The sequence below is a fragment of the Amphiura filiformis genome, chromosome 2, assembly GCF_039555335.1.
Source record: "Amphiura filiformis chromosome 2, Afil_fr2py, whole genome shotgun sequence".
Classification (NCBI taxonomy): Eukaryota; Metazoa; Echinodermata; class Ophiuroidea; order Amphilepidida; family Amphiuridae; genus Amphiura; species Amphiura filiformis.
Genome location: NC_092629.1, coordinates 21,485,200 through 21,508,518, shown reverse-complemented (window position 1 = coordinate 21,508,518; position 23,319 = coordinate 21,485,200). Strand labels below are relative to the sequence as shown.

The following is a 23,319-nucleotide window of genomic DNA, read 5'->3' as shown; positions in this document are numbered from 1 at the left end:
TGGCGTATCAGCCATTTTTGACAAAATGAGATCAGATCAGTTTCAAAATCTATATAAAGCTCTACATTCTGACAAACTTTCAAGACATACATGCCATTAATTAATTAAGTATTATCACTAATTAGGTTTGGCGTATCTCACTCAATGGAATTATTGTGTGCAACATTCCCCTTGTTTTGGACGACATAGTGGTGTATCAGTGACATACGCCACTATGTCGCAAATACGTATGTGACATACACCACTATTTTGGTATATCGCGGCTGTGTGGCCAATATGGATATGATTTCAAAAAATTTGACATACTGGCGTATACGTTTAATGACTAATTACAATTAATTGGTGAATGACAGCAATGTATTTTATACATTAAATGTAACTTTTAATATTTATATTTTTATATCCATTCAAGAAAAGGGGACATTTTAATCGAGGCAATGACAAACGGAACGGTTAAAAGTTGCAAAAACTTCAGATGCAATTATCTCAAAATGGCCATTTTCGTAATACGCCACTATGTCTTGCGAGCGACGAAATTGTAGCTTATTGTTCCGACAAACATTTCACAAATCTTAAGCGTCATATACGGGATACTAGAGAGTTTGTGAAATGCAGTTGAAACGTCCAAATTTCATCGTCCAAAGGATTATAGAAGACTTTCGTTTTTGACATAAATGAACTTCACCCATAAGCTTTTTTTCGAGTCAACATTTTGGCTGTCTTTCATTCGCTAATGAAAGACATTTCCTAACTTTCTAAAGCACATCATACTGGGTCAGAATTTCTGATTTGATTGTACCATTTTTCAGTACTGACTGTCAGTAATTTTTTTCAAAATCAATCTGGCATGAAAAACCCGTCATTATTATCGCGCTAAATTCAAATCAAATTTTTTTATTTTTCTTTAAAAAACACTACACGTATGTGATATCAAAGTGCACCATATAAATAAACCATCGTTCCTTCTATATAATGTTTTTAGATACTCGTATTCACAATAATTGAAATGATTTCACTTCAAGGACTGTTAATAATTTGCCATAAAATTGGTATTATATGGCTAATTTCAAGAAGTCAAAATTATATGATATCAGAAGGACATCCTCGTATTCAGAATGCAATTTGATGTGTCTGAAGTGCTCTCATGTCCCAAAAAAACAACGTGCAAACGTTGCTATCCGATCCCTGAATCTTAAGGATACGATACATGATTTACCGACAAGTGACTCATTTCGGATCATGAATTTTGAAGAAAAAAAAAAGTTTCCACAGGCTTCGTTGGGATTCGAACCAGCGATTAGAAACTTCCTTTGATTACGCGTCTAGCGCTTTACCGCTCGGCCACGGTGGCAGTTGAGTGGAGAAGTGTAATGATAAAAGATACATCTCATAAATGTCATCTTTAGCCTTTTGTTTACTAAAAAAAGACGCATTTTGTAAAGATAGATTTGCCGTTTTATGCATAAAGAGCACGAACGTTTGGGAAAGGTTTCAAACAAATAATAAAGACACTGATGTGATGATGAAATTGCGTAAGTCGGGAAATATCTGCGTCGCAATGTTTTGTTTTGGTTTTAGGAATTTGACCTTAAAATTTACGACTTTATGACATTATCATTCGAAATCAACAAAAGATATTTCAACAGTATATGGCCTCATTCTTTCTCTAGAATGTTTTGTACATGTATGTGAAATAGCTTCAACAATAGTTCGCTGCATAATGGTAAAACCAGCCTTGACCTAAAAAAGGGCGAGAGGTACCATATTTACGGATTCAGGCTAAATTTAAAATTGATATAAAACGTTTGTTTTTTGATCGATTACAAAATTAATTTTTGTCATATAAAGAAATTGTGTCTGGCGTGAATTACACTACAGTTTTTATTCTTAGGGCTCCTTGACTTCTTCAAATATTTTTTTTAATGATAGAGTGAATCCACTGGCCCTCTATAATTACGCACAAAAGATCGAGTCCCCTTTATAATACAGAGAGAGTGAATTCTAATTCTCGCTATTCGCAATAAGGGCGCCGCCAGCGGTTTGCGATGTAATCGTGATGTATCATGGGAAAAGGTCGACATCAAGTCCGCGCAATACGAATATTACCATGCTATTACATAGGAACACGTGACAATATTTTTTAGTTTGTCAAAATAAAGGTGTTACACGCGAATCGATACTCAATAATACTTAATAATGTGATTTGAAATGTGCACAATTAATTTTTCTCTATCGATTTGCGTGTAATACCGTTATATTGACAAACTAAAAATATTGTCACGTGTTCCTATGTAATAGCATGGTAATATTCGTATTGCGCGGACTTGATGTCGACCTTTTCCCATGATACATCACGATTTTCCCATGATACATCACGATTACATCGCAATCCGCTGGCGGCGCCCTTGTTGCGAATAGCGAGAATTGGGGTTACCTGAATGGTTGACTCCATTTGAAATCTTCAGCACCAGTATTGCAGATTAATTACAGGAGTATGGATTTTAACTAGAATAAGCCATGTTTGAAACACCGTCCTTCAACCACAATATCTTTATGCACTCACAGAATGATCATTGAGTATAAAACATATTATAATATTCCACTATTTGTGGTCAAGTTATCATGGTTATGGGCTATTATTTGTTGTTACGGAACTATGAGGCAATTGAGGGTAATATTGTGTCAGTTATATCCTGTTCTTTATTGAGAATGGATTCATTGTGGGTGTATATTGTGTCGTTCTTTTTTTTTGTCCGTTTTTTATTTTTATTTCAGCTGCGTGTCTTTTGTACAACATCCGTGTTTTCAACTTAAGCTTTCAGTGGATACAGTTCACCTTCATCAAGTTCCAAATCTTTACTTTTACTTGATGACCTTTCAACTACATCGTCCAATTTCGCCTTAGAATCGTTCTCTTTATTGTTTCCTCTTACTCTCTGTCTGGTCTTCTTCCCAAACTGAGCCCGCAACGCAGATCGAAAACTAGTATGCTTTATGGCGTACACAAATGGATCCCAAGCAGCGGAGCATTTGGCGAAGACTACGGGAATCGTCTGCGATAGCGGAGTGACTAAATCTGGATTGATATATTGACCAATCAGAGCGACCGTAGCATACGGTGTCCATGAAACAACAAATAGGATTGTAAGAAACGCGCCTACCCGTGCTATCTGTAACTCTAATTTTTGTCCTCTCCACCGATCATCGATACTTTTCCGTTTTGAGGTAGTATATTTTCCAACACCACGCATGCTCAAACCCTTTGGCTGATTTTTCCCGCTACAACCGCCTCTATGTATTCCGGTCATACCAGCCACAGCACTTATCAAAGTCTTCCGTGTTGCCTTTACTTTCTGGTACATTTTCCAATAGCATATCGCGATAACGGAGACAGGGAACACGAACGCGCCACAATATAAGCACCCAACATAGATCTTATTCCTGATCGATTGGTTAAGATATTGGAATGTACAGCTAACATGATATCCTTCTAACACGTATTCTCCGATCCCCACGAATGGTAATATAGCCCATATGAAGCTGTATATCCACACCAAACCAACCATAGCAAAAGCACGATGATACGAGATACTGTTTAACTTCTCGAGTGAATAGCACCTGAAAAGATAACATTATTTCAATAGTTAGATAGCTTAAATATTTGGTAACATAGTGCAATTTAACATGAAATTACAATAGAAACATATCATGCATAGGAAGATAAACCAGCGAAATAAATCCGGACTTACCTGCCTGTCTGGGGATTTGAACCCCGACCTCCCGTTTGTCGGGCGGACGCTCTAACCACTGACCGAAACATAACACGGACTGTCCCTGTTAAACAGGGCTCAAGTCTGGTACTTCTGGATAATGGGCAATTAGGGTGAACATCATAAACAACACACAACACACCAGTATCATACAAACAAGGGAGGAGGAGGCCTTCACATCTTACACTAGAACATAGAGACATTTGAACATCAACAACTAGCGCAAGAAATCATTTATGATGCTTAAAGTATAGATATATAATTATAAATTGTTTTATGATCTGAAAAAATACAACCCGGTGTAAGCTTTTTGACGTCATAGGAATGGCGAATAGGGCACATGCTTGTCCGAATCAACTATTAAACTATTAATTTGAACCATTCATTGCTGCAAATGCAGATAAGGCCTTCACGAAGGACAAAAAGGACATTGTCAAAATATATATAGAAACACTATAAAATCACCAGTCAGTCTACCAACAGCATTACATTGCTGCTGACGGAGAGTGGTTTCTCTGAAATATTCGGGTCAAAAAGTCAGTGTTGTAGACCAGTTTAAATGCTACTTTTGATAAGTATTATATTCATACTAATTTGTTAAGGACCTGAAAACCCAAACTGGTTTAGGGACCGTTCATAAATACTTTGGTGGGGGACTGGGCAAAGTGTGGGGGACACAAAAGTTTTGAGTTGCACAAAGGGGGGACCAAAAAGTTTTGGTTACTAAAGGAGGGGGTCAAAAAGTTTTAAACAAGAAAATACATACCAAAAGAACAAGAGCATACAAAATGTTTGCGCGCTACGCGCGCATATGTACAAATAAAGCCCTTTTTTACCTTGATTATGGCCAAAAATAGTGTCAAATACATTGCGCGCTCATTACCGGTATTCCATTAGGCCAAGTCAAAATAAAAATATGTTTCTCGTCCGGGCTTTTAAAAATTAGGAGGATGATGGGCTTTTTATTTTCTATTTTTTATTGGAAAACGACGCTAAATACCTGTATTTGGCACCATATTTTGGGTATTCGACATACAGATTGATATCTGAGAAAAGGAGGAGGCCCTTTTATTTTGTTGTTTTGAGAGGTAGGCCCTCTAGTGATCACAAAACTCTTCTTAAATGATGTATTATGCATTTACAAAACCGTAAAATAAGTTTCAACTTCTGAAACATCTTTTTCAACATGTTATAACTGAAAGTCTACAAAATAAAAAGAAATTTGAAAAATCTTCAAAAAAGGAGGAGGGCGTGGACGAGAAACATGTATTTTTTTTTACTCTGCCTTAAAGCCTTTTTGGAATCTCAAAGACTTTACATGTATTCTATTGTATTGTATGTCATTGTATGTATCCCACTGATAATACCGGGTCAAAATGATGCAACCAACAAAATTACGGTTGCGTTTTGGCAAATTTCAATTTGCATAATTAATTAGGGCCACTTATTAGAAAAGTTGATTAGGGCCCTAATTAATTATGCAAATGGAAATTTGCCAAAGGCATCCATGGGTTTTATATCTTATTTTGTAGCCGATCTGAACATTTTACTTTGTATAATTCTTGCATATATAATTAGAAAATAAGGCCTACCTGACAACATTGCATAACAAAATAAAAGAAAGTTGTTGCCAACTTCTTGGTTACGTGCCATTTTGACAGGCCATATTTTGGTAACCGAATATCCGATTAAAATAAAAATTGTCAGTCTTGTAATCAGGAGAGAATGGGCTCACATATTTCAATCCAATAGCGTTACCTTAAAGCTAGCATTATAAGTGTCTCCTTAACTAATAACAAAAGGTGCCCACTGGTATCTTGGAGGCATTGTCTTTTTTAAAGACATTTCTTGTTTTTTTTGTATTTGCCCGAAATTTATTTTCACCCACCCCCCGGCCAAGAAAGCTGGCTACACCCCTGATAAACAAGTCTTAAGTATTAAAAATCTTGAGTATGTGCCCAGATGTTGCTCGCAATTTCCAGTAGCATAGCGACGGGGGGGCAGGTGGGGGCATGTGCCCTGGGCGCCACTCTTAGGGAGCGCCGAATTGACCAATTCAGCTTCGATTCTGCGCCCCTTAAGCGATGGAAGTCAAAATTTTCACGCGCTTCGCGCACATTTCAGGACGAAGTCAATTGAAAGATCAACTTCATTATAACCAAAATTAATTAGTGATAGACCCTATTTGTGCTCCGCGCGCAATAATTTTTTCAAGAATCGGGAGCGACACCTATCCTTAGCCCTGAGTGTCACAAGCCCTAGCTACCCCACTGTCAATTTCCATTTTTTGTGTTACTTTTATGTATTCAATTATTGGTTATAAGAATGAAATATAATTGTATTTTCAAAAAATTAGAATACATAAATTGAAATTAAACTTCATACAACTTACAAGTCACAGCATGTAAAAAACACCTTCAACTTTCATGTTTTTAGAAAACAGACCTATTATAAATAAATGTAGGCCTATAATTGCCGGGTATAATTGTGACTGACTTGCACAAATGGAGTAGCCCCCCCCCCCCTCCCCAGACTGTTTTTTAACCTCTTGGAAAGGGGGGGGGTCAAAAAAGTTTTGTATGTCTAAAGAGGGGGGTCAAAAAAGTTTTAGGTTCTCTGGAGGGGGTCAAAAAGTTTTGACTCCAAAAATTTCAATGCCCAGCCCCCCCACCAAAGTATTTATGAACGGTCCCTTAGATAGTTATGAGTTAGAGCAAGAAGGCCCTACCAGCTACCATAAATTTGACAATTTTTACAGTATTATAAGTATTATAGTTATAATTTTTTCAAGACCCTGAAAGTTAGGGATGCAAGAAGGCTCTACCTGCAATAGCTACCATAAGTTTGATAATTTTTACAGTCTACATTTTCACACCTGGCAGATATTGCAGATGGGACCTCCTACACAAATCTCTTGATGTGCTAACCTGTCTATAGCTATCACTGTCAGATTTGAGATGGACGAAATACCAAACAAGGCGCCACAAAAGCCGTCAAGTTTACAGCCTGGGAAAAGACAAATAATCTGGTTTGTAGAACAATGGGTTATCTCAGTTAACATACTTACGTCCCAGTATGGAAGACATGACTCACCCACTCAGGGGATGTACAGTCATGTAGTCAGGTGTAACTTTAATAAACCCCGTTTGAAATTTGATATTCCACGTGGCGAAGATTAAGGTATTGTCTTCCATATGGGGTGTATGAGCTTCAACTGGAATACCGTAAAACCCCGTCTACAAGCAGTGTTTTTTTATGAAAACTAAATTAATTCGAAGAAAGCGTAAATATACCAATACAATAGATTGGTCTTAAAATAATACTTGTTTGCATATGCTCGGATCCGTAATTTATTTGCTCAAACTCCATAATGGCGCCTGGATAAATGTAGCTTTCATCAGAAGTACTCTATATGCTTGTAGACGGGGTTTTACGGTAGTCCAATACCGACAGCAAGTACAACAAATAACATATAAAGCAGTTCAGGAATCATGATCTTATAGCCAAAGTGATCATAATAACCATCGTAAGCCCTCGTTCTTTGAAAATGGTTAAAAAGTAAGGAAACTGTGGTGAAAGCAACATCATTAACCCATAATTTGAATGTTTTCATTTTCAAGTCCACATCAATAGTAACCAATGGTATTTTTTTGATTTTCATATATGGGCCTGCAACGGTTAACGTTGCAGTTCACTATAACTTAGAAATCTGTTTTCGTTTGATAATTTCTGCACGGTTGTTTCTGCATCAATTGCATTCACTGATATCTCATAGTCAACATTATTGGAGGAAAAGTAAGATTCGGTTTTACCTCTAATTCCAATTCCATGAACACCACCGCCAATACAAAACATTTTAAAAACGTTTTAGACAGGTTATATTTTGGGTTTTAGTTTTGGTAAAGACCTTTTAATAACATTTAATATCAGGTTATATAAAGGTCATGAAAACGTTTTAAAACGTTTTGTATGAAAATAGGCCTACGTTATAAAACTATTTTTTAATTTTTCATAATGTTATTGTAAAATATTTTTCGGAAACTAATATTTCAAATTCCAAATATTTTGTCAACCCTTTAATAACACTATGTTAGAATATTTGCAGTAAGTTATTAAAAAATGTTATTAAATGTTATGAAAATGTTTTATACTCTTTATATACCCTTTAAATAACCCGATATTTAAACGTTTCTGGCGACCTATTCTAACCTTTTGCGAATGATGTCGATAACGTTTTGTGTTTCCTGGGACCACATACATTACCTGTATCTCCAAATAGGAAGTATCTGTTAACGACGGAGATAAACATCATTGGAGGAAGAGTAATGTTCAGCAACAAATCGCTAATAGCTAAGTTGATAATCATCACATTTGGCGGTATTCGCAGTGATTTAGTTCTGAAAATAAGAAAAATATATCAAGTTAATTAAATAACAAAACACCAAAATGGTATGGCGATAAATCAATATTCAGTTAAGAGCGAGCATTAATATTGTATATTTACCAGGTAATATACTGTCTGTCAATATGTACATTGTACATACACACACGGACTGTACAGTGAAACGGAACGTACAGGGTGATTAAAAAAGACCTATACTCAATGAAATACACATTTTTTTTAATATTTTTTTTTTCGCAAGCTGTAAGTTTGTTTTCTACTATTGGTGAAATCTGTTCTAGATCATTTTGTGATCACTTAATTGACGCCTCGCTTGTTTGATAGCATGTAGAATTATGTCACTTTTAAGAAAAGTTGAACACTGAATCGTGTTTTTACAAGTGGCTGATACTGGTGTAATGGCATTAAAACAGAAAAATAGTAACAGATAGCAACGACATTTTCAAAACAAATTTATCATGAAATGCTAAGAATGACTTATATTATTTGGCTAAATTGAATTTAAATTACATCAATACAGTATAGTTTATAGAATAAAAAATACCGCGAAAAACGGGAAATGATGAATAATTTGGAAAAGAAACGAAAATCTATGTTTAAAAGACCTTAAAATATAATTTATGTACACATTAGTGTGATAGTTGTTGTTAGTATTATCCAGTTATAGAATTGAACATTATATAATGTTTTGTTAGAAAATTTAAGAAGCTATCACATAGTCTCATTCAAACATGCTAACTTGGTGTGATTGACCTTTGACATTTGACATGTTTTGTCTTATAACGCCGTGACCAAAAGTCGTGGGTAGTAAAGGCTATAATTACTTTTCAAACATCCTTGTGATAAGACGGATAGTTTGACATACATTTTACAGTATTCCAAGCAATTTTCATTTGTGACCCTTGTATTTTGGAGTTGGCACAAACTTTTGGGAGGGATGTATAAGCTTATAGTATTCTAATTATGTCAAAGAATCGATTCAACTCTCAATCCTTAACAAACCTCATCACATTGTAATTCAACATCAATATTATTGACTTAATAATTTGAAATAACAGTAATGCACTGTCTTGGCATATTATGTAGTATATTATTTACATACATAATGATAAAGGAAGGTTGCACTGTGATGTCCGCATAATTTTAGGCCGATAAAATGTTAAAGACACAACTTTTAATAGCGCATGTAGCGAGAGGTTGTAAAGAGAGGAATTTTTTTAAATGCGGGAAAAATGCAAACTGGCCATCATAAAGCAGCATATATCAATTAAAAATAGGAGGCGCGCTCTCACCTGGCAGCGTCAAAAACATTCTAGGAGCTATCGTGTTATTCTTATTATAACCGACAGCATTATTTATCACATCAAGTTCAGTATTTATTACCATCATTAATTGGTTGTGTTTTTGCATTCAGTGCCAGAAATGGGTAAATGGGTAAGTGCAATATCTTATTTTATTATACAAAATGCTAGAGTGAACAATAGCCCATGAGGAGTGACACAAGTCAAGAACTTATATAGGCACCCAGGCACTATAAAAGACAACCACACGGGCCAATCAGTGGTTCACAGCAGCTTAGGAGCAACAAGAGTGAAGGGGTACTGTAACACATGAAATATTATGCTTATGCACTCTGCTCTTGAAGGATGATGGTGCGCCGTTGTCAGTTACGTCTCCGACTACTCAATCTCAGTTTCCATTTGTCTGCCCAGATCCGCATTTTCTCCAGGTCTCTGTTTAGGCTAGCAGTAACTGCTTCAGGGTTGTCTCTAGATGTTATCTCGCAAAACAATGTTGAATCATCTGCTGGTTTTCACGCTCTTCACCCAGGTCATCAATGAAGACAGAGAATAAAAGTGGGCCCAATATTGCCCCCTGGAGAACTGATGCATTGTTGGAGGAAGTACGTGATGACTGGCTAGATGGATTTGATGGAAAAATCTGTCAGGTAGCTCCTAATCCAGGTAAGCAGCTTGCCGGATACTCCTCTTGCCATGAGTTTCGAGAAAAGGCCATTATGCCAGACTTTGTCAAATTTTCCTTTAATGTCCAGGGCAATCAGGCGCGCTTCTTTGCCTCTGTCCAGGGAGTTGAACCAGCCTTGAGTCAGAATGGTGAGGATGTCAGCTGTGCTATGGTGTGGCCAAAATCCAAACTGTTTATCTGAAATCAGTACTGTTGGTTTCCAAGGAGGTACTTCTGAAGTTGGTTCTGTACAACAGCCTCCATGACCTTGCTGATGGGGCGGTACATAGATGTATTAGACTTCGAATCTATCTTGTGAATAGGGATGACAGATGCAGTCATCCATTGGCTTGGGGAATCCCCTTGGAGAAGCAAAGCTCAAACAGCAGGCTGAGTGGTCATGCAAGTTCTGCGCTGCACTCCTTCAAGACTCTTGCAGGGATTTCATCAAGACCAGTAGCTTTATCTCGTTGAAGATTCTTGAGAATCTTCCCAACATCTTTGAACCCGAAGGCCAACTCCCCCACCGAGCACGCCGCTGAATGCCGAACCCTAGGAGTAGACTCTCCCGCACTCGCAAGCCGACCTCCAGCGGCAAATGTTTGGTAGAACCCTTCAGCATTGTCTCTTGATGTATTGCAGACTCGACGGCCATCCTTAAGCACCAGCACATCACCTCTGGCGGACTCACCGGCCAGGGCGCCAACAATGTTCCACCACTTCCCGCCGCCGAGCCTGTCATCCGAGAGCATCCTTCTCAACCTGGTGTTATTATAGTTCTCTCTAGCCACCTTCTCTGCACGATTATACTCTTTTCTAGCCTCTGCAGACCCGTCCCTATTTGCCTTGTGTTACTCCTTTTCAGCTTCCTGAACAATCGGCGCTCCCCGGCTGCTGCTCGCCCGCAGTGGTCATCAAACCACACCTCGTCTCCAGTCTTCTTAACAACGAGCCCTGCTGGCATGAAGATCTCTACAGCACTTGCGTGTGAACATTTGGCAATTTATACACAGTATATTGTACCTATCTACACATGGCAGCTACACACGGCATTTATTGAACTTACCCACTTCTAGCACTGAGCAATCGATGTCTCGCTCTCGTTCAACTATTATCCTTTTCTGACACTCGTGATAGCCCTGGAGGAGCGGGTCAAGTACTGCTATCCCAGCAAACACAAAACGTTTTCGACATCATTCGCAAAAGGTTGTAAAAGGTTGTCAGAAAACGTTTAAATGTCGGGTTATATAAAGGGTACATTAATGGTATAAAACGTTTTCATAACATTAAATAACATTTGTTGGTAATTTACTGCACAGCAAACACAAATGTTTTACAGAAAACATTTAAATGTCGGGTTATATAAAGGGTAAAAAACGTTTTAATAACATTCCAAAAACATTTTTAAAAACTTGGTACAAATCATTCTAAACAGAATGTTATTTTGGGGTTGAAAAAATATTTTGCAAAAATGTTTGCCCAAAATATTTACAATAACGTTTTTAAAATGTTTTCACGACCTTTATATAACCCGACATTTAAATGTTATTAAAACGTTTTGTAAAAAACATTTTAAGAACATTTCTGTGTTTGCTAGGTGCAAATATTTTAACATAATGTTATTTAAGTGTTGACAAAATATTTGGTCAAAAATGTTTGCAAAAATAGTTTACAATGACATTTCGAAAACATTTGAAAAATATTGTTGTAGTGTGTTTTCATACAAAACGTTTTAAAACGATTTCATGGCCTTTATATAACCCGACATTTTTATGTTATTAAAACGTTTTTACCTAAACCAAAACCCAAAATATAACTTATTTAAAACATTTTAAAAATGTTTTTGTGTTTGCTGGGATACTATTATAGTAGTTGCTGGTACTCTACTTACTAAACACGAATTAGTTTGCACTTTTGCATATCAGCGCCCATATGGTGCTACCTCTAGCTTTATGTATATATTTTTGCAGCAAGGTATTTCTTTCTGCAAATCACACCAAACAAGAACGCTCGATTTACAGCCATTTCCCATTGAGAATTTGGAAGAGAATTTGAAAGAGAACAATATCATTATAACTATATGCCCAAACATGATACAAAACAGATAAATATCTTCAGTCTTGGATGTTTCGAATCAATTTGTTCACGAAGTAAAAAAAAATGCTACATAAACATAACACATATCATACAAAGAATAATAATTAGTAGGTAAATATCATAATGTGCCGTCTGTGCACGAAATTAAAATCAAAATCATTTAAATCAACACATAAATAACGTAGCAGATGCTGCACTTATTTGGTAGACGAATGTTTTGTATCAGGTTGCTCTGGAAGGAAAAGGCACTTTCTGCTTGTATGTAGAATAGAATATGTTGCGTTTGTCTCGGTTGTTTATATGATCATTTATTAACCCTAACCCAACTGAGTCTCACTAACTAAACTCTATTAATGATTTCAAAATGCATTCAAATTCAATGCATTTTGAAATCATTAATAGAGTATGACATGAATACAAATAATTTTTAGGTCAACCATGAATGATCCTAGCATCTATAGGTCTAGGTCCAGGGACACTCCAAAACCGAAAAAAAAACCACTTAAACTTTTTTTTGAAATTCGAGTATAATCCCCCCCCCCCCAATTGTGCAAAATTTTCACCTAAAAACGGGTGGGACTATACTCGGACCAATAATAGTAGTAATAACTGACGGGGATGGTTGCTGTCCATTTTAGGTTGAAATAACAAAGTAAAATGAAAGAAGCCCCACCGGTTATTTTGGCCATTTAACACGCAGTTCTATGGGAGGACATATCATAATTTTTAAATTATGATAATATGTCGAACTTTGCTCTGTTGACCTACAAAGACAACAAATTTGGCCGATTCCATTTAGGTGCAAGTTGGGACATGTGTAAACATTACAAATGTGCAAAAAAATCAGGTTTGAAAAAAATTAACCAATTTCATATTATAAGATCGTACATTATGGCTTTAAATGAACGTGGCCTGCGAGAAGAGAATTGTTTGATCCCAGTGATAGTAAATATCCCCGCAGAGAATAAACACGTCAGTGAAACCCGGCAGTGAAATGGCATCTTAAAAAAGAGTTGAGATGATTTTATCATCAAAATTGGTCTTCATCATCCTACTTTATTGTAAGCGAGATGAAAAAGGTGATGTTCATTTCTAGTACATTTGGGTGTGTTCCAAATACATTTCGGTGTGTTCCTAATACATTGGGGTGTGTTCAATATATGTGGGTGTGTTTCTGAGTCATTTTGTGTATTCAGCGTTCGAACATGAAGATTGAGAACGAGAAGAAGAACAACATAAAACGTAACTGTACAGTAGAAGCAGAAGAAGAGAAGAAAACAATAAGAAGAAAACGAAAACAAAAAGTTAAAACAGCTATATATTTACAATGGGGTTAAGATGTACAATCACTTACGATGGGTTCATGAAACCAGTAAACTTTCTCAGTCTTGTTTTTGTTATGTATTTGATTTAACAAAATGGTGGGGATTTTATAAATAAAATTATATCCTTAAATTTAATTGTTTTTTATTTAGATAAAATAATGCGTGTAACGATATCAAATTTTTTTTACATTGTTGTCAACTTTTTGATATGTAAGTCCCAAAGCGTCTGGCGTAAAATAGGGATCTAACCTGAAGAACTGTACATATAAATTGTGAGGGTTTTTTTCCAGTTTTTTTTTTCTTGGTCTGTTTTTTTGTGTGTGTTTTTGTTTTTGTTTAAGAAGAAAAAAAGAGAGATAAATGCATTTTTCTGTTGTAAAATGATCACATAATGATTAAAATCGAATGTCTATTAATATAACTGTACGCAGCAGCTAAGGTTTTGATAAATACAGCCGGTGAGAGACAACTATCATATTCACCATGCTCATCCTTGCATTCGCGCACTAAGGGAAAAGAGACCCAGGAGTGAGATGAGTTGAGATTAATGTAGATGGGAAGATAAAGGGCTTTAAGAGCTTAGAGAAGAGTTGATGATGTCAGAGAGATGCAGAAATATATTTTAGTATATTTACGAAAAAACATCGGACACTTCCCAGAAACCTCTTTGTGACATGTCACATCTCCTCAGTACGGCAGGTCATCTATTATATGTATTACTTTTTCATTTCAATTCAATTAATTATTTCCCATATTAAAGACATAGCTCTCAGTAAAACGTGTAATTTTTCACCAGTCAATTTTCTGCCATTATAGCCTATGTGCTTTTATCGGTCTGTGCTTTGCCGGCCATCTACTACATGTAGCTTCATGGTTAGTGGATGGAGGCATCATGGGGTGATGGGATGAAAGCAAATTGCATGGTAGGATGGGTCCAAATTCTTCTCTTATGACAGATAGCTTAACCTACTTAAGTAGGACATCAATCTCTTAGACGTAATTACTCTTGACACTGTGTTTACTCCAATAGAATTTGTGTAATGATCGGTTTGGACAAATGGTCTATGGTTTGGACAACCACACCAACAATGATTATATCTAAAAAAGGTTTTGCATATTATTAATATAATACAAAATGCTAAATTCAAATATGACTACACAGCGCCATTACCTCGGATTTAATGAGTGAGGTGGGCAGATGATGTGTTCCCCTAAAATGACCTAAAAATAAAATACCTTGCGCGATCGAAGCACACAATATGTCGATTGCCTTGGAGTGAAGACCAAACTTTTGGCTGGCCTTGTTTTTGTAAATCGTGTTGGTAAATTCACTTGATTTTCATAAAAACTTTTTTACGTGTTAAAAACTTTCGCTGGCTAAAGATAGTTGGAATGCCCTTCTCGAGTTTGGGAACAGCCGACCTGCTCTCATCATGTATCACCCGCGGAGCGCAAACAAATTGCCAAAATCTGACTTTGGTCATAATCAAGGTGATTTTCAACAGTTTCATAATATATTTTAATGTTAAAAAGCGACCTCCGTTTGGAGTAGGTGCTGAATCGATCAGCAACCTCCATAACACGGCGCCAGTGGTATTTGCTTGAGCCCCTGTACGTAACCGGAAGCTATTGGATTTGAGTTGTTACATACCTCCAAAATTGGCAACTTTCAGGAGCAAAATAGGAAACTCATTTTTGATTTAGTCTTATTTCGTAAATTACATTACATTACTCATAAACTGACAATACCTCAGCCCCTCCCCTTTTTGGCGCATCCCACTGGAGTCATATTGAGTAGATCAGAAGTGAACAGGGTCAGCTTCTGTGATCACGATAATTTGTTTACCTTCAATTTATTTGTCATGATAACACAGATGTACGGATAAACGTGACTTAGCCGCATTGTGCATTCCTACAACATTTTTGAAATATGGAAGACACTCAGAGTATGGTAAAATGACCTCTCTTTCGGGCCTCTCTTCAATGGCACAGTTCGTTAAATACATCGAAATATATTAGGAATGCACCCAAATGTGTTACGGATACACCCACATGTATTAGAAATACACCGAAATGTATTAGGAATACACTCAAATATCTATGAAAAACACCTAAATGTATTCTGAATGCATTATATGTCTCAAAGATACACCAAAATGTATTAGGAATATCACATTTTGACCTCAGGGTTCTGTGTTGTTGTTGCTGGGGGGGGGGTGTGTGTGTGTGTGTGTGTGTGTGTGTTTTGGGAGGGGGGACACCCTGTACGTACCAAGCAAGTTCAAAGGTCATTCTATGAATGTACATGTATAAACAAGATTGGGTTAACGAACTGTGGCCTGCAAGACGATAATATGTGATTCCAGTGGTTATACAATAATAAATGTCCCAGTAGAAAATAAACAAAACATAAATATGTCAGTGCAACGCCAGTTTAAAATAGAATTGGAATGATTTTATCAGCCGATTATTCTTATACATCATCCTGCTTTGTTTAAAGAGAGCGAGATGATGAAAAAGGTAATGTTCATGTAGTACATTCATTTCGAAGATTTTCTAAGATATTTGGGTGTATTTCTAATACATTTGGACGTATTCCTAATAATTTTGGGTGTATTCCTAATACGTTTAGTTGTATTTGGGTGTATTCAGCGTTTATGTGTGTGTATTTAACTATACTACTAAGATAAAGTTAATAATCTTAAGTTAAGAACGAGAAGGAGGAGACCATGAAAGGTAAACAGAGAACTAGAAACAGAAGAGGAGAATAAGAAAACGAAGAAAATAACAAATCAAAACAAAGTGAAACACCTATTTACATTACTATAATGCGTTCTAGAAACAAGTTAACTTTCACAGCCTTGTTATGTTGACGTACCTGGTTTTACACAATTGTTGTGATTTTATGAAACACGTGTCTACTTATAACCTAAATTTAGCAGGGTTTCCAGATAAGAATAACAAATTGAAAGAACTGTATCATTATTTTTATAGTTTTCGATGAAATAACAACAAAAATAAATTGATTTTTATTGTTGTAAACTTATCACAACAATTCTTTCTTTCAAGGCACTCTAAATCAAAAAGGTATAATTTGCAATGAAATATTTAAAATTCAGTGTCTATTAATAGCAGGTAATGTTTTGATAAATCACACCTCGCGTTTTAACCAGCAGGTGCGAGATAACTATATGTTTTTCATCATGCTCATCCTTGCATTCACGCACTGAGGAGAGAGGGACCCGGGAGAGTGATGAGTTGAGATTAATGTAGACGGGAAGATAAAGTGTTTAACTTTAATAGGGTAGAGATGGTGATGTAAACGAGATGCAGACGAGAAGTACCCTTCCCAGTAACCATTCTGGCATGTCACATCCCCTCATTACGCTGTGCTTTGCAAGCAATCATGTGCCATGGCATAACAACTATATTGTGGTGTTGGTGGATATTCGACTGGGCAATATAAAACCATAAAGCATTGTAGAAAGGGTCTAATGGGGTTTTTTTCTTGACTGTTTTTGTTTGTTACAGTAGCTTCCAATCCAATTCTAGGTTTCAATCACTTCTCTATCTTTCGTTACAGATTCCTGCAATGATGAGCTGTTTTGGAAAACATCACAAAATGTGATTTTGCTTTTTTGCACTGCCTCGACGATCACGAAGGAAGGCACACGGACAGATTTATGAACCTAGATGAAATGTCAGGGATATTAGGAGACACGATGTTTTATCCCTACAAGCCAATGATCATAATTTTTGAAAAACAAAAGGATGATAAAATTAAGGAATAAACATGTATTTTATAGATAAAGATAACACCATTAATGTACATTTTCAATTTAAAGATAGTTTGTAAACAGCGGGTTGATAAAACAAACCATAGTGCAGTTATGCTGCACAGCAAACATGATTCGACTTTGCAGTATTTAAACCTGGTTAACAGGTAATTACTTCAGCAAAATCAATCGCTATAGTCTAGCCCATCCTCCACATTGAATGGTGGACTGCACTTATGCCCAAATAGGGCATTTGCCCATCAATAATCACCCACTTGAAATCCCCACTCGCTCCACTGACCAAGGTTATGGACAGACATGGGGGTTGTTTTTCTGTTATCTGTCATTTACATATCAGGGAGGTACGAACATTTGCAGATGCCCCACCTACTCAGTTTTTAGCCTACATGTATTATTCTTGATTGTCAGCAAGTACAAAAAATATCCGTCAGGTTAGCTTTAATGCCCTTCGGAAGAGAGCGATCCACAAGTGAGTGATAATCACTAAGGGAATATTGCAGGCCATGCCGTGCCCTTTCTTACTAAAACATCAAAGTGAAGTGCGAATATTTCCAAACATCTAAATTAGCTAAAAATTTAGGACATGTTACAAAACTATATTTTCTAGAATTTAAGAGAGTACAATAAATAATGGGCGGTTATTTTTTCACACAGTGACGTTAACTAGGCAATGCCCTATACCTATAACATTCACTGTTTGTAAAGGTCCCACGTCAATGGTGGGAGAACTGTGTATTGTGTATAGGAAAATGAACAGTAACTGCAGTATGCATACTACTACTGGATCTACAGGTAGATGCATTCAACTGAAGAAAAATTACAATAATATTTAGCAAAAGTACATAATACTGTTTCCCGTTTCAATTCAAATATAAAAATGCTAAATATATCTCTTTAAACCACCGACTTTAAAAACTCTCCAAATTTGTGGGCTAATATAATTGAATACATGAATACAAAACCCACCCAAGTCCATGGGAAGTGATTTTAAGAAAACTTAAAAAAACTGTGTATCATTTTAATTCCTTCAGTTAGATTTACCTGGTCAATATGCTAAGTTTTACGTGCGAATGAGTGCGTTAAATGCTGGACTTGGGTGTTTTATTAATCATATACAAAGACGACAATGTTGGAAAGAGATTAGCACTAGTAAGATAATACAAAATAAAGCACACATGTATGTATGTTGAAAAGAACACTGCCACTTAATATAAACCACACACGTTTCAAGTCGCTTTCCAGCAATGAATGTGTTACAAGTGCACTTGGGTTGTTCTTTTAAACATACTAGATTTCAATCAATGTGTTACAAGTCTCAAATCCTGGACTTGGGTGGTTCTTTCATACATGTTATTTTTCACATGCTCAATAGAGGGTGAATTTGAGTTGTTCTTTCATACATATGACATGCCTATTTATAAGCAACATTTTCCCATGCTTAAGGGGGTACTGCACCCCTGTGGTTAAATTTGTTAATTTATTGAGGGGTGTAGTACCCCCTTAACTCAATTTGGCCGAAGTATGGACTTGGGTGGGTTTTGTATTCATGTATTCAATTATTTAATGTCACAATTCGACATGGTTAAAAATAAATTCGACTATTTTTAATATAATGATCTTTTTTTAAATTTCATCAACGGAGCCTAAATAATCTGGAAATGTGTGACTTTTGTGATTATATGTGGTGTGATCAAGCAAAATCAGTCTGAAATTGGGCATATTCAATTTATTTTATCTTTCTTATAGAATTGTTAACAGAATCTGCAAAGCTACATTTGCATTTTGCAGAAAATCCCGTTGCATTTGAACAACCAGTTCAAAAGATGTGAGCATGCAGTTAAATAGTTTCCAAAACACTAGAAAACAAAAGAAATAATACTATCATTTGGCTATATATCAAAATAAATATGCCGACTGATTTTTCATTTGAAACTTCTTTACTTTAAAAAAAAATTGAAAATGACATGCATCCAGTATTATGATAGAATGTACTTGATTACTTATTTTAAAAGCACTACTGCTATATTAAGACATCTTTAAATGATCTGACGCCACCATTATCTTTCATCAAAATTCACACCTGATGTAGTCCTATCTGACAATCATGATGTGAATACAATACAAGCTGCAGCTGGTCTACTCGTATTGCTACCGTACTCTATAACGGTGGTGATACAGAATATTTATTTATTTCTCTTACAGTGGTGTTGAGATAAGGAAGAAACTAAATTATGACATAAGGACAGCCTAACATTTAAGATGTTTTTCAGAATATGTATAAGTTATAATCTGATGATATTAGTTGTTTTATACGTATAAGGCAGTATATTATGTACAAATATTAATTTTTTTTTTTTTCAAATTGTTAATTTTATCGATGTTATAACTATTTTGTCAAGTTGGTTTGAATTGATGTGTGTTTAATATTAATTGTATACATGAATTCAAAACCCACTCAAGTTCATGAGAAGTGATTTTGAGAAAAATGACCTCTGTATCATTTTAATTCCTTTAGTTAGATTTACCTGGTCAATATGGTAAGTTTTACGTGCAAATGAGTGGGTTAAACTGTATTGGGTATGACGATTAGCATTTCTGGGACTTCGTGTGGTTCATTTTTAATACTGGACTTGGGTGGTTTTTTGAATCATGTACAAAGACAATAATGTTGGAATGATTACCTCTAGTAAGATAATACAAAATGAAACACACAGGTATGTATAATGTTGGTAAGCATTCTGCCATGTAATATAAACCACACACTTTCTTTCATTAAACCCATTTCTTTCAAAAGTCACTCTCCAGTAATGAATGTGTTACAAGTGGACTTCAATACATACTGGATTTCAATCAATGTGTTACAAGACTCAAATCATGGATTTGGGTGGTTCTTTCATACATGCTTTTTTCACATGCTCAATAGACACAGAAGATGAATTTGAGTTGTTCTTTCATACATATGACAGGCCTATGTATAGCAACAATTTCCCATGCTTAACTCAATTGGGCCAAGGTATGGACTTGGGTGAGTTTTGTATTCATATATTCAATTGTATACTTTCATACATATACGTAATTTAAAATTGATCTATAACCGTGCAATTATTAACTGTTTTTGCTTATCGGGCTACCTTGGTTAATTACGGGGACAATTGTGTGTTTTTAATTAACAACCGGGGACATTTGCCAACCGGGGATGTCCCTGGTTTGGGAGGCTATACACCTAGCATCCCCTGTGGCTAAAAAGTTTTAAAATGCAATGTCCAACTGGGACATATACACAGGGGAAGGGTCGTGACCCCGAATGGTAAGTTATTCCGGTTTGTCCCCTGTTTCGCGATTGAAAACACACAATGGGTGGGGGTGTCCCCGTTTGACACACAGCGAGGGGGTTGGGTGGGGGATGTTTGTGTGTATATGTAATACATTTTGTTGGAGGAAGTGGTGCATTCATTTACCAGATTTGACTGCTTATTGACCTTTGTATGTAATACATTTTGTATAATTGCATTTGTTGGGACAACTCATATTTTAGATGCTGTTCTTTGATCCTGTTGTTGATAAATGCCTAATACATGCATAATTAAATTATATCAGCAAAATAATAATAAACAAACTTATGATAAATAAATAATTTAATGAATGAATGAATGATTGAATGAATGAATGAGTACAAATAAATATAAAAAACAATATAATTCAATGTACAAACCTGCAAAAAATCCACATGACGAGACAGTTTCCAATAATTCCAATAACACACACAATGGGTAGAATCACCATAATCACAGCCCTCAAAACATCTGGAATACGTGGATGCCTATGTCCCATATCCTCGTACGTAGCATCATTGATAGTATCAATGCCACAATTCGTTGTATTGCAGGTCATCATCCCGATCATTGTGAATAATTTCTTGAATTGTTAGATGTATTTAATCGCATATAGCGGATGAGAATTGATGAAGAAGTCATGATTTATTTTGACCTGTTCGTCATTGCTGTTAACACGTAACAATTACATCTTTATATACCGTCCTTTAAATGTTAATTGTGTAGCTGCAGCCTTTTCTAGGCTGATGATTGCAATTTACTTTATGTTCGTGTGGCGCTAGATCATAGGGGGCAGTGACCAGGCTCTGCAAATCTTCCTTCCTTTCTTTCTCTCTTTTTTCTTTCTTTCTTGCCCCTTTCTGTTTTTCATTCTTTCGTATTTCCATTTTCTTTTTTTCTTTCTTTCTTTCTTGCCCCTTTTTGTTTTTCATTCTTTCTTTTTTCTTTCTTTCATTCATTCTTTCTTTCTTTCTTTCCCCTTTCTGTTTTTCATTCTTTTTTTTTTTCTTTCTTTCTTTCTTTCTTTCTTTCTTTCTTTCTTTCTTTCTTTCTTTCTTTCTTTCTTTCCTTCTTTCTTTCTTCTTTCTTTCTTTCTTTCTTTCTTTCTTTCTTTCTTTCTTTCTTTCTTTTTTTTCTTTCTTTCTTTCTTTCTTTCTTTCTTTCTTTCTTTCTTTCTTTCTTTCTTTCTTTTGTGCAAGTTTTGACGGTGTATCTATAATATAATTTGATTATATGAAGTTGAGATAATAGGTGATACCCTTACTTTAAAATGTAATTGTTTTGTAATTGGAATTGTATCCACTGTCGCAATTACAGAATTCCTACCTTTTGACAGGCTGTGTCAAACAGTAGGAACTGACGCAATTCTTGGACTGGTGACTATTCGTGTAATGTTACAAGAAACATGAACGAAATTACCTTTCTTTTTTTATATACCTAGAAGTTATTTCATGGTTATGGTAAGTAATATTGTGATCTTAAGCTTATCTCTAATATTTTAATGCCTAGACTTTGCCGATAATTATTAATCCATGCTTGTCGACAGTCGGGAAAATTGCCGTGTCGACAACGAACTAAAGCATCAGTAGCATCGTTGGGTCCATGGATCTGACATGTTCAGTGGCGTATCATGGTATTTTGTTTGATAGGCAGAGATAAAAATTGTGTTGGCATCATTAAAGTTAAATTTAAAAAAATTTAGGCGAATTTTGAATGTCCAAATATGCATTTTTACCCAAATTGTGTGTTTACCGGGTAAGTGTGCGATTTTACACTATTTGGGGTGGGGATTATGCGGCTGATTTTTTTTTGGGGGAGGCTTGGTTTTAGTTGGGTTGAAATGTTGGTTTGGGATAAGCAAACCAATTCATATAAGGGTTCAATGGCCCGCAAAGACCACACTGATTAAAATCATTGTAAAATTTTCAACATTACGTTTATGATAATTAAGGGCAATTGCTTGAATTAGCTGCCTTAAATTATAGTTTTAAAATATTAACATACTTCCCCCCTCCTCCCTGCCCACTGTACATTATTATTTTAGTTGTAAGTCGCAATAGTTCTGTTTTATGTGATTCTCATACTACTAGACCCGACGTAATAACATTTGAAATCTTTTGCAACTGTCGCAATTCCGGTATTGTGACAGCCGTCACAAAGTCAAATTCACTGCGTGTTTTACTTAGTGCATTGCGTCTAGATATCGGAAGGTCGTGGGTCCCGTCGTGGGTTCGATTCCCATGCCGGCATATTCCCTTGCTTTTTTTCAAGTTGGGTTGTGTGCCGGTTGGGATTTGTATTTATTTGTTGTCATGTTTAATTGTAACACTTTGGGTTGGTAAACAGTTCATTCTTTCTCATCGTATTTGACTTTGCAATGAACTCGTATCATCGTATGTATATGTAAAACAAAATTAGTTCTTTGCGTCATCAGTCATCGTTCATATTTTTCTTCCATTTTCATAGTGAATTAAAAGTTTTTTAATACTGTATTAAAGTTTTGTTTATAAGTAAGCATGAATCACTTTTTTTGTGGGGTCTAGCCATCATAATCTTTAAAAAAAAGCCTCGCCGTTTTCTGCGTAGATGCTGAAATTCTTTACATGAAAGTTTTGCAATTGAAAGACCTCA

At 35.8% G+C, this 23,319-nt stretch overlaps 1 protein-coding gene across 1 annotated transcript; it reads right to left on the bottom strand.

Moving 5' to 3' along the window:
* Positions 1-2,677: 2,677 nt before the first annotated feature.
* On the bottom strand, positions 2,678-21,388 carry LOC140135622 (melanopsin-B-like). The gene is made up of 4 exons (XM_072157194.1): positions 21,069-21,388; positions 8,034-8,167; positions 6,698-6,776; positions 2,678-3,618 (listed from the first exon to the last, which is right to left on the bottom strand). Exons 1-4 carry the CDS (start codon positions 21,257-21,259, stop codon positions 2,811-2,813), a joined length of 1,212 nt encoding a protein of 403 aa, XP_072013295.1. The 5' UTR covers positions 21,260-21,388; the 3' UTR covers positions 2,678-2,810.
* Between the last annotated feature and the right edge of the window lie 1,931 nt (positions 21,389-23,319).